The sequence below is a fragment of the Triticum aestivum genome, chromosome 1D (assembly GCF_018294505.1).
Source record: "Triticum aestivum cultivar Chinese Spring chromosome 1D, IWGSC CS RefSeq v2.1, whole genome shotgun sequence".
Classification (NCBI taxonomy): Eukaryota; Viridiplantae; Streptophyta; class Magnoliopsida; order Poales; family Poaceae; genus Triticum; species Triticum aestivum.
This window is the reverse complement of record NC_057796.1, coordinates 411,636,769-411,648,585: the sequence shown is the minus strand read 5'-3', so window position 1 is coordinate 411,648,585 and position 11,817 is coordinate 411,636,769. Positions and strand designations below refer to the sequence as shown.

Below are 11,817 nucleotides of genomic sequence, written 5' to 3'. Positions count from 1 at the left end.
CATGGCAAGAGAGAAAAGTTGAAAGTGGCAAAGGATTTATCCAAAAGCCATAGTGCATTTTCAAAGAGATTTTCAAAAGGCATTTTTTTCTCAAGTGAAAAGTATTTTGTCTTGAGTTCAAATAAAAAGGCAAGGACCTCCAAGACCAAAAGCAAGTCTTGGGTGAATCCAAATAAAACTCTTGTCATGAGAAAAATATTTGAAAGGGAGGGTCCCTTGAAGAAATTTTTTAATTCACTTCCCTCAAGTCAAATAAAATCTTTTGAAAAATCCAAATAAAATTTGGGTGTCACAACACCTACCCCCTTAGGAAAAATCTCGTCCTCGAGATTTCTGCTGATCCTCAAATAGATATGGATATTCTGCCTGAAGAAAATCTTCCCTTTCCCATGTGGCTTCATCCTCAGTGTGGTTGCTCCACTGAACTCTGAAAAACTTTGTCGTTTTCTGACGGGTCCTCCGTTCAGACTCTTCTAAAATCTTTAATGGCCTCTCTCTGTAGGTGAGGTCTGGTTGCACATCAATGCTTTCATGGGGTACATGCTTCTCTGGGTTACTCACACATTTTCTCAGTTGAGAGACGTGAAATACGTCATGGACGTCTGATAGCTCCTTGGGTAGGTCTAGTTGGTAGGCTACCGTGCCTCTTCGTGCCTTTACACAAAATGGTCCAATAAATCTTGGGGCTAGCTTCCCCTTAATTTTGAACCGTTGTAGACCCCTCATAGGAGATACTCGGAGGTATACGGAATCACTGGGTTCAAAGCTGACCTCACGATGCTTCTGATCATAGTAGCTCTTTTGTCGGCTCTGCGCTATCTTCAGTCTGTCCCTGATCTGCTTAACTTTCTCCTCGGCCTCTTTAAGCATGTCTGGGCCGAAGATACGGCTGTCACCTGTTTCTGACCAATTCAGTGGGGTACGACACCTTCGTCCGTACAATGCTTCAAAGGGTGCCATTTGCAAGCTGGCTTGGTAACTGTTGTTGTAAGCAAATTCAGCATACGGTAGACTCTCTTCCCAACTGGATCCATAGGTGAGCACATAGGCTCTTAGCATATCTTCTAGGATTTGGTTTACACGTTCCGTTTGTCCATCAGTCTGAGGGTGGTACGCTGTACTGGTCGGGGCAGCGCGCGGGTGGATCTGGTGAGGGAGAGGGACGAAGGGGATCTGGCGAGGGAGAGGGAGGAATTAGCTAGGGGGAAGCTTACTAATTGCGCACCCCGCAGCGGTGCGCCATTAGTATGTTTTTTTAGATAGCAATGGCACACCCGCGATCGGTGCGCCATTAGTAATCTTTTTTTATATAGCAATGGCGCACCAGCCAGAGGTGCGCCATAAGTAAATTTTATTATTATTATTTTTTGTTGCATCTAATAATTTTTTAGAAAATGAAAATGAATATGAAACAGTAATAATTTTTTATAAAAACAGTAATAATTTTTTTTTAAAATATCATCAAATTTGTTATTTTAAAATATTTATGAATATGAAAAAATATCATCAAATTTATTATTTGAAAATATCATCAAATTTGTTATTTGAAAATATAATCAAATTTGTTTTTTTTTTGCAATTTTAGTTGCATTCATTTGTGACGGTGGAGCGGGCCGGGGAGGGTGTGGGTGAGGGTGCGGGGGGTCGTCGGCGGCGGTGGAGCGGGCCGGGGAGGGTGCGGTGGGTCGTCGGCGGCGGTGGAGCGGGGGAGGGTGCGGTGGGTCGTCGGCGGCGGTGGAGCGGGGGAGGGTGCGGGGGGTCGGCGGCGGTGGCCGGTGGAGCGGGGTAGAGGGTGCGGGGGGTGCTCGGCGGCGAGGGGGACCGGATCTGGCGAGGTGGGATAGCCATCGAGATGGGGGGGGGGGATCGAGATCGAGTGTCCATGAAATTTAAAAATATTCATGAGTTCAAAAAGTGCCCATGAAATACAATCGAGAAATGAAGGCTACAATTTAAATACAATCGATCTTAGCTAGCTATCTGTTCACAATCTTCTTGCCCCTATTTTTCGTAAATGGAGTTCTTCTCTTGAATGGACGTCCTTTAGGTAGGGTGGTCCTGCTTCTTCTTGTGGTGTATGCTGATACTTCATCGTCGTCATGTTCCATCTTTGGGTCGCCGTACTTGTCGAAGTCTTGCTCATTGGCGACTCCATCCATTCCGATGATCTTCCTTTTGCCTCTCCTCATGACAACACGACTGGGCTTTGACGGGTCGGTAATGAAGAAGCATTGGTCCACTTGGGAAGCCAGTACCCATGGCTCATTTTTCGCGGTGACGTTCGCGCCTGCGGTCTTGGATTTGGCTTCGGGTATAACCATGCTGGTGAAATACTGGTCTTCTTTTATGACGCTCTTGGCCCATCTGACACGGAACATCAGGACCTTCTCTCCAGCGTAGCTCAGCTCCCAGATCTCCTTGATCCTTCCGTAGTATCTGTCGTTGTCGTTACCGGTGTAGGATTCCATCGTTACCCCGGAGTTCTGATAACCATCGCTCTTCATGTCCTTGTCCTCGGTGTAGAATGTGTAGCCGTTGATATCGTACGCCTCATACGTCATCAGGTTGTGCTCGGCGCCCTATGACAAGGCAAATATGAGTTGTTCTTCCGCGGAAGAATCCTCATGTAAAGGGTACGACAGAAGCTTCTGCTTGAACCAACGCGTGAAACATGAGTTGTGCTCTTTGATTATATCTCCGTCCGTCCTCTGTTGGCCTCGGTCATTTGTACGTCTTCTCAATAAAGGTTTTGTGCTCTACCACCCAAGGATCGACCACGTCTATGTGTTGTAGCGCGACTAGGTTTGCTCTTTCAAAGTCGGCAAGTCGACCCTCGAAGTCGACATGCATTTCGCGGCGACCCTCACGGTGACCCCATCCAGCGAGCCTGCCGAGGTGCCTGTTGACGGGCAGACCAACGGGGTTCTCGATGCCTAGATAATTCGTGCAGTAGGAGATGCACTCTTCGGTCAGAAAGCCCCTGGCTATGCTTCCCTCTGGACGTGACATGTTGCGAACGTATCCTTTGATGACACCATTCATCCTTTCGAACGGCATCATGCTGTGCAGGAACGTCGGCCCGAGTTGGATGATATCCTCCACGATATGGACCAGCAGATGCACCATAACGTCGAAGAATGCGGGCGGGAAGTACATCTCAAGCTCGCATAGTATCACCATGATCTCTTCCTGTAGCCTTCTGAGTTGCCTCACGCCAACCGACTTCCGAGAGATGCCGTCGAAAAAGTTGCATAGGCCAAATAGCGTTTCACGGACGTGCGCGTCCATGATCCCACGGATTGCAACTGGAAGTATCTGCATCATCAGCACGTGACAGTCGTGAGACTTCATCCCGCTAAACTTCTGCTTCGCTGAGTCTAGGTATCTGCTTATCTTCCCCGTGTAACCGTAAGGAAGTTTTACTCCTACGAGGCAGGTGAAAAACGGATCGATCTCCTCCTGACTTAGAGTGAAGCACGCGGGAGGGAAGTCATTTCCGGTCTTCTTGGCCTTTTTGCCTTTGCGATGACTTTCCGTGTCCTGCTTCGCCTCATCATCATCATCATTAGCGTGAAGCTCCTCCCTGATGCCCATTGATTTCAAGTCTGCCCTTGCTTTCGGCCCATCTTTGGTCCTCTCTGGCATGTTGAGCAGGGTACCAAGCAGACTCTCGCACACGTTCTTCGTGATATGCATGACATCAAGGCAGTGAGGCACACGGTGGATCTTCCAGTACGGCAAGTCCCAGAAAACAGACCTTGTTTTCCATACCTTCAGCAGCGGCTCTGGCGCCTTTCGCTTCTTTCCCGGCTCTGGCGCCTTTTGCTTCTTTCCCGGCAGTGGGCAATCTTTCCAATTTTTCAACAGCTCGTCTATTTCCTCGCCGCTCCTCATACGCGGGCGTCTTCGGGGTTCGGTTTCACCATCGAACAGATCCTTGCGTTTCCTCCACGGGTCATCGTCGCGAAGCCACCTTCGATGTCCCATGAACACGGTTTTCGAAGACCCAGGATCTCTACCTAGCTGGCGATACGTTGTGTCATCCATGCACCTGACGCATCCAGAAAATCCGTGGACCACCTGCCCCGCGAGATATCCGTAACCGAGATAGTCGTGCACCGTCGTGAGCAGTGCGGCTCTCATAGGGAAATATTATTTCTCTGCGGCGTCCCACGTATTGGCTGGCATTTTGCACAGCGTGTCTAGCTCCTCTTTCAGCAGCCCCAGATACAGATTGATGTCGTTCCCTGGTTGTTTCGGCCCTTCAATTAGCATACTCATGTGAATGTACTTCCTCTTCATGCACAACCAGGGGGGAAGGTTGTACATCCACACAAACACAGGGCAGGTGATATGTGTGCTTCTCTGGCTGCCAAACGGATTGACTCCATCGGTGCTCGCGCCCAGCACGATGTTCCTTGGATCCTTCCCAAATTCTGGGTGTTCAAAGTTCAACGCTTTGCCATTGGCTCCCATCCTTAGGGTGACTCAGCATCTTGTCTTTTTTATTTATCTCCGGATCATTTGCGTCATCTTCTCGCTTCTTCTCCTCCCTATCCGCGTGCCAACGCAGGAGCTTTGCTACCTTAGGGTCCGCGAAATACCGCTGCAGACGAGGAGTGATCAAAAAGTACCACACCACTTTTCGAGGAGCTTTCTTCCTCTTCTTGTATCGAGTGACGCCGCACACCGGACATATGGTAGACTCCGCGTGCTCGTCCCGATAAATGATGCAATTGTTCATGCACACATGGTATTTCACGTGCGGTAAATCCAGAGGACACACGATTTTCTTCGCCTCCTCGAAACTGGTCGGGCACTTGTTCCCCTTGGGAAGACGTTCGTGCCAGAATGACATGTTCTCGTCGAAGCATGCGTCGGTCATTTTGTGTTTTACCTTCATCTCCAGAGCCGTGAGCGTTACTTTCAGGCGGGTATCCTCGGGCCTGCATCCTTCATACAATGGAGTAACTGCGTCTATCTCTAGTTGATCCAGCTTGGCTTTCTCTCGGGCGGCAGCTCTTGCGTTATCCGTCTGCTTGAGAAGCAGCTCTTGAATATGAGGGTCCTGCACCCAGCCCATCGATGGTCCATCGTCGTCTGCTCCGCCGGCATCTTCATCTTCATGATCATGCCCTTCGTCTGCTCCGGCATCTTCCTCATCATCATGTCCGGCATCTTCTACATGATGACTGTGTACAGCATCACCGTCGTGATCATGTCCTGGAGATTCTTCGTCTTCTCGCCCGCCCGAGCCGCGGTGGTTGTCTTGCTGCCCTTCCTTATTTCTTGCCCGGCCCCCATGGACGACTTCATAGTCATCTTCATCACCTTGCCACCGATAGCCATCCATGAAACCACGCAAGAGCAGGTGGTCCCGCACCTGCCCGGAATCCGGGTCCGCAATAAGGCTCTTCAGCTTGCATCTTCGACACAGACATCTTATCTCCGTCTCGTTGTTTTGAAGCATCTCGGCCTTCGCGGAGCTCAAAAACCTATTCACGATGCCTTCGGTCATCGTGCGGACCATGGTCGCCTGCGGGGTAGAGCAAAACGATATTTTAGAACCAAGAAAAAATTTGGCATGACTTTCCCTAAAAATAGGACCAAAAAGAATGCATAGTGCCAAAATTCTCGCCCAAACGGAAATGAATCAACATTCCGGCAAAATATTGGCAACTATCGCATTTCAAATACCGGTACCTGCAAACACAAACATATATGCAACACCACAAACATATGCAACACCACAAACATACATAGATCTAACTAGGCCATAAAAAGTGCATGTGCACGTTGTTGGAGGGAGAACAACATAAAGATAGCTTCCCCCTTACTTACCTATCAAAAAAGGTAATTTAACCACTTAATTTGGATGAATTTATGGTGCAAATGAGGTGAGGAGGAGGCAGCCGAGACAAGCTTGGAGGAGGAGGTGGAGAGAATGAAGTGGGGAAAGTGAGTGGGTAGGTGTGGCTGTCCAAAATATCTAGCTGGTCCCAGGTTACTAATGGCGCACCACCTACAAATGCGCCATTAGTAACCCTGGTTACTAATGGCGCACCTGCTGGTGGTGCTCCATTAGTAGTTTCCCAAAAAAAAATATACACTAATGGCGCACCAGGGCACAGTGCGCCATTACTAGTTTAAACTAGTACTGGCGCACTATACACTAGTGCGCCATTAGTAGTTTTGCAAAAAATATATATAGTAGTGGCGCACTATGAGGCTGGTGCGCCATTACTAGTTAGAACTAGTAATGGCGCACTGTGCCCTGGCGCGCCATTAGTATGTTTGAAAAATTAATAAAAAAAATTGTTACTAGTGGCGCACCAGCACATGGTGCGCCACTGCTATATAGTACTGGCGCACTACCTGTCTGGTGCGCCATTAGTGGCCATTTCATCTATAGCCCTTTTCCTAGTAGTGACTGTATTGATAACCTTGGTTCTTAACTGAGGGAAATACTTATCTCTACTGTACTACATCATCCTATCCTCTTCGGAGAAATCCCAACGTAGTTCACAAGTAGCAGTATTTTTGTTGAATTGTTTTGTCCCCGAAAACAATAAATGGCTCTGGGCACTGAATTAATTGGTGCCAAAGCTATGCACTTACGATATAAAAGTAGCATAAATTTAGCAAAAGTTATAGATACGTTTGAGACGTATCATGTCGCTCCTTTGAATTTCATCATCTTCATCATGTTGGTGTGAAGGGGTCATGTTCTTGTTGCGGTCTCAACACCTAGATCGAGGATCACACCTCTATAGGCTTCTATTTTGGCCAGGACTCTCAAACCATCCGCCTGGTCGAGGGTGACGTAAGATGTCGGGCCCTTCATCTCTTCTTTCTTGGGCAGTGCATCCAGTTTATGATTTTGCCGCGCTCCTCTGGAACATTTTGAGATAACCGACCTCTCCATTTTATGGTTACCAGTCGTCCCAACTTCTGGGTATCATTCCCTAAGTCATGGGTCATAGATCCTGCTTTTATCATTTCTAGCACAACCGATTGGACAAACTCATGCGTCCCACTGAACCAACCTCTGGGGCCTCGAGCCCTAGCCATAGAGCGTGGATATGACTATCAAATCATCAAACATCCGATTGGGACAACTTGATCATCGAACCGAACCAATTTTGGGTGTCTCGAACCCCTAGTATTGGATCATTGATCTGACCTTCATGATTTCGAGGATCATCCCTCCCAATCAACATGGGAATTTGGAGGGTTGAGCCCCTATTCTTGGATCATGGATCTGGACTTCCATAATTGTGAGAATCATCCGTCACATCCAACATGTCATTTCGACCTTTTCAACTTCTGGTATCGAACCCCTGGTCTTGGCACATGGATCCGACTATTTCTCATTTCACAGAACATCCGAGCGGACCAACTTGGTCATCCAACCGAACCAACATCAGGGATCTTGAATCCTTAGTTTTGGATCATGGATTTGATCCGAGCATCAGCCGTCCCATCTAACATGGGCATTTCGACCTTTCCGACTTCGAGAGTATCAAATCCCTAGTCATGGATCATGGATCTAACCTTCATGATTCTGAGCATCATTCGTCCCGCCCAACATGGGCATTTTGACATTTCGGACTTCCAGGGTAACGAACCCCTAGTCTTGGATCATGGATCCGTCTTTCATGATTTCGAGCTTCATCGCTCCCACCCAACACGGTATCGACCACCAACTCCCGGGGTATCGAACCCCTGGTGCTGGACTGGATGAAGCTGTTTATAACAGTATGTGGCAGTGACCGTAATTAGCTGAAATAAGCTTTACACGCAATTATTGACACCCAGTCAAGTATCGCCATCAAAGACTAGATAGAGACGGATACCACCCCTTTCGTTGCCGTGCAGCACTCAGGTTAAATATCGTTAAACCTTGTAACTAGTTGCACTAGCTACCAAATTAACACTGATCTGGGATTTGAATAAGATGCCACTTTTCGTTTCAGAAACAGTCACACTTCCTGTGACAAACTGGATGTGTGAAGAAAAGATAGGGCCAGGACCCACTAGGGTACTACAGACAACGAAAGGTGAGTCAGGTTGCTTGCATCCGTAAAGGCAAGCAAATCAAGCAACCCTTGCAGCTTCTCCCTTCCCTCCGGCTTCCTCTCACACCTGTAGATTTGATATGTACTCTTGTCCTGCTTCATCTTGGACTCCGACCACCCACCTCTCCGCCATCAAGCACCTCCCATGGTCTTGACATCCCAGAGCACTTTGTAGTAGTCAAGAGGAATCGTAGCTAGTAGCTAGGAGCGTCATCTCATGGATCCAGCAAAGTACTGGATGATAACCAGGAGAAAGCAGGGTGATCAGAAGGCGCCTGCCGTCTTCAGCACGCCGCACATCGCCGTCGGCAGCGGCGGCGGCACCTCCTCGGCCACCTACTACGAGTCGTGGGAGGAGCGCGCGTTCGCCCAGGACTCCGCGGGGAGCCTCGGGGGCTGCATCTGGCCGCCGAGATCCTACTCGTGCAGCTTCTGCGGCCGAGAGTTCCGGTCGGCGCAGGCCCTCGGTGGGCACATGAACGTGCACCGGAGGGACCGGGCCCGGCTCAAGCTCTCCGGGATGGTGGAGGATGGGGGCGGCGTCGACGTCCATGGCATGCCTCTTCATCAAGGCTACATGATCCAGCCGCTGCCATGCCCTCCTCCAAGACCTAGTGCTCCAAGCACAGAAGCTAACCCTAATCCAGTACGCAGCTTTCTTTCGGATCCAGGGAAGTCGTTGGTGGACGCTGCAACTGCAAGAACCATTTGGGGCAAACAAGTCTTGGCCGCCCCTCTCGCGTCCCCATCAGACACCCAAGAACATGGTGAGAAGGATGTGTTTCTTCGCGACGCCGAGGTACGTTCAGAGCAAGAACTGCGTGCTGGGGCTGGCGAGCTGAAGCTGAGCCTTTTGGGCCGCCGAACAAGAAGTGCCTTTGAGGATGATGATAAAGAAGACGATGAAAAGATTGTTCATCTATGTCGCAAGAGGAGGAGGATTGATCTGGAGGCTACCGAGTTCGTTCTGTCTTCTTCCTCTAGTGAGCATCTGCAACGTGATGATCCTCGTGATGATGGCGACGATGATAATCGTCGTGTGAAGGTACTTAAGCTTTGTCCTAGCACCCCGGCCGAGGAACTAGATCTTGAGCTTAGGCTTTGAGACCATCCAAAACTATACTAGAGCCCGTGATTCCATCTGCCTGTTTATTTCTACAACATTGTACAAGTGCTTGTATTTAGTTATTTATTTTTCTTGCTTTTTAGAAACGTTGGCTTGTTATTTTACATTTTTAATCCTATTTTGGTCGATTTAATTGATTTGGGCAAGTCAATTCTCTTTGCAAATGTCTAAAGGTGTACTCTAGAGGAAGCATCATCTCAACTGATTTGTCATATTTTGTAACAGGAGGTTGAACTCAAAATCAAGAGCTTACTTGCATACATGTGTGAAATTCAATGTCATTTTTCCTGTGTATGGCTTATATTTGTTCACCTAGTTGTTTCATCGGACTGCATTTATGTTCAAGCATTTTGCAAAAACCCCGCACTACTAGAGGTTGCACTTGCATGCAATCCCCTGCGTAAATGGCAAAAATGTTTCCGACTCTTGTAATCATCTTCGTTGGGTCAGCAGCTGCTTGGCATGGATCATCGTTGCTCTTTTTTTTTTCTTTGTATTTTTCTTTCGCCTAGGCATAGCTTTGGTCTTGTATGATTTTGCTTTATGCCAACATGATCCTTTGTGTGTGAGTGTTGGTGTTGAATGTGTGCATCCGCCTAATCATGCAGAGGCTGTGTATGTACTTGATCATGCTGTTTATATCCCCTTGATGCTATGTTACGAGTCAATAAAAATGCCCTTTATCGAGAGAGAAAATTTCAATAAATGACTGTTGAACTAAGCTCACAACTAATTACTCCCTCATGCATGCTTTAGAATCGGTGTATATATGGATAGGACAAAACATGTAATTCATTTTTCATTAGTACCTATATATAGTGTACTAATGGAATTCCATATAGCAAATAGAGAATCTGTCGTGTAAAACGAATTAATCTGTAAGCATATGTACACTGAAGCCTTTGTCTTAACTAAGATGCGTTGTGGTAAAGTGGCAAAGAGTAAACGTGTAAAGAACTTCGTAGTGTTGGTCCTCAAATGGCTTAATTAGCCTGATTGTTGGATGAGTTAGTTCACATGCATATGGCGCATTCGTTGTGTGTTTCTGTGCGTGTGTGTGTGTGTGTCATTGCATGTCATCGTGATCAGCTTGTACTAGCAACGAGAGAGTCAGATATAATTAGGGAGGATCACAATGGAGTAGACACAAACTGACTCGACTGCATGGGAAGTGACGAGGAAGATGTCATCTTCCCCTCGCTGCCCACAAATTAAGCTGCCATGCACTGACACATTCCAGCAGTGGAACTAAAAATTAAACCACATGCGCGTGCATGTGATGCCAGCAGAACACCCTCTAGGATACACCATTGCCACTGCAGCTTGCACTGATATTGCCTGCAGCTAGCTAGCAGCTAGCAGGAGCGCAGGCATGACTACTATACTATAGTTGGATTCCATTCTCCACAGCACACATATTCCCTTCTCAGTTCTCCATGCAACTCTTTGTTTCCTTCCTAATACCTCTCCCAACCGTAACATACCCAGAGGCACTCTTGTAATCGTTCTCTCCATTGTACTGGCCTGAATGATCACTCTCATAATCTATGCTCGATTTGTTCCCATCCTTGGACTGCACTGCCTTTGAATAAAGGCGCCAGAAGCCCATCCGGTGACTTAACTTCTATGCAAGAGAAGTCATAGTCTCGCAATGAACTAACTGCAGAGCAGTTAGCTACGTGAAGAGACCGGTCACGTCCAGTTACCACCAGTATAGCGCACCGTGCTCTGAGCAATATATACTCGGGGGAGTCAGGTAGCTAGCTGGATGTCAACGGAGACATTTACAGGGGAATTTATGAGCATCTGCTTGGCATTGAGCAGCTGGCTGCTTGCCCCATCAGGCCAGGGCCAGAGGGTGTAAGGGGCCATGGAAGCTTTCTGCAATGGTGCAAGTGCATCTACTACGTACTACTGCCCTTTTTTTGCGAAATTACGTACTACTGCCTTGTTAGCTTGTGTATATGAACTGGTGCATCTGACTTACACATCCCTGGATAGGCAGCTGCAGAGCTTCGGATAGCTCAAAGTGTGTAATCTGCCCCGGATGAGTTTTTATCCGAACAGTAGGACTCTACTCTAGCTACTGTGTATTATTTTTTCCTTGCAAAATTTATGAAACGTATGCACATATAAGAAGGGTGGGAAAAACTATCTAAAGTTCTAAACCAAATTAAAGGAGGGGTATAGCCCCAAAAGCTGCTAGAACCATTAAGAACAAAAAGAAAGCAACTCAAGCTTGGAACCATCCCTGGATCGATGCAAGTTTCAATTGCACAGGACTGCATGATGCACTAGCTCAACTGTGTTTGTCTTGCCCGTGAGCTGGTTGCGCTCCCATGGACAAGTCTGGTCAGTGAGTCTAACAGCTACAAGTGTACTGAAGGGTTGTCCGCGAGCGAGCTATCTAGCTAATAAGCTAACCGGTCTGTTGAGTGGTCATGGAAATGATACTATAGTACATGAAATATATGTTACGGATCGATGCACATGGTTAGAGGAATGTCGTCGTCTTTAGCTGCAGGATTTTGCTGTATATTATATGTGGGATGTGATATGCTTGCAAAAGGGGATGGTTGTTGGCGAGAGGAGATTGCATATCATAACATAAGG

General features: G+C 47.6%; 1 protein-coding gene across 1 annotated transcript; it reads left to right on the top strand.

Annotated features, from left to right (window-relative positions):
• Nucleotides 1–7,643: 7,643 nt before the first annotated feature.
• On the top strand, nt 7,644–9,636 carry LOC123171814 (uncharacterized). Its single transcript, XM_044589057.1, has 4 exons — nt 7,644–7,758; nt 7,977–8,060; nt 8,306–9,123; nt 9,430–9,636. The coding sequence occupies exons 1-4, from the start codon at nt 7,644–7,646 to the stop codon at nt 9,634–9,636; spliced, it is 1,224 nt and encodes a 407-aa protein (XP_044444992.1).
• Nucleotides 9,637–11,817: the final 2,181 nt, after the last annotated feature.

Excerpts from the sequence above, each read along its gene's own strand:
- LOC123171814 (XM_044589057.1), top strand. The coding sequence starts at position 7,644 with ATGGATCCGTCTTTCATGATTTCGAGCTTCATCGCTCCCACCCAACAC. Across the intron at positions 8,061-8,305 it reads GGTACTACAGACAACGAAAG|CAAAGTACTGGATGATAACC; the intron begins GTGAGTCAGGTT and ends TCATGGATCCAG. Across the intron at positions 9,124-9,429 it reads ATGATAATCGTCGTGTGAAG|GAGGTTGAACTCAAAATCAA; the intron begins GTACTTAAGCTT and ends ATTTTGTAACAG.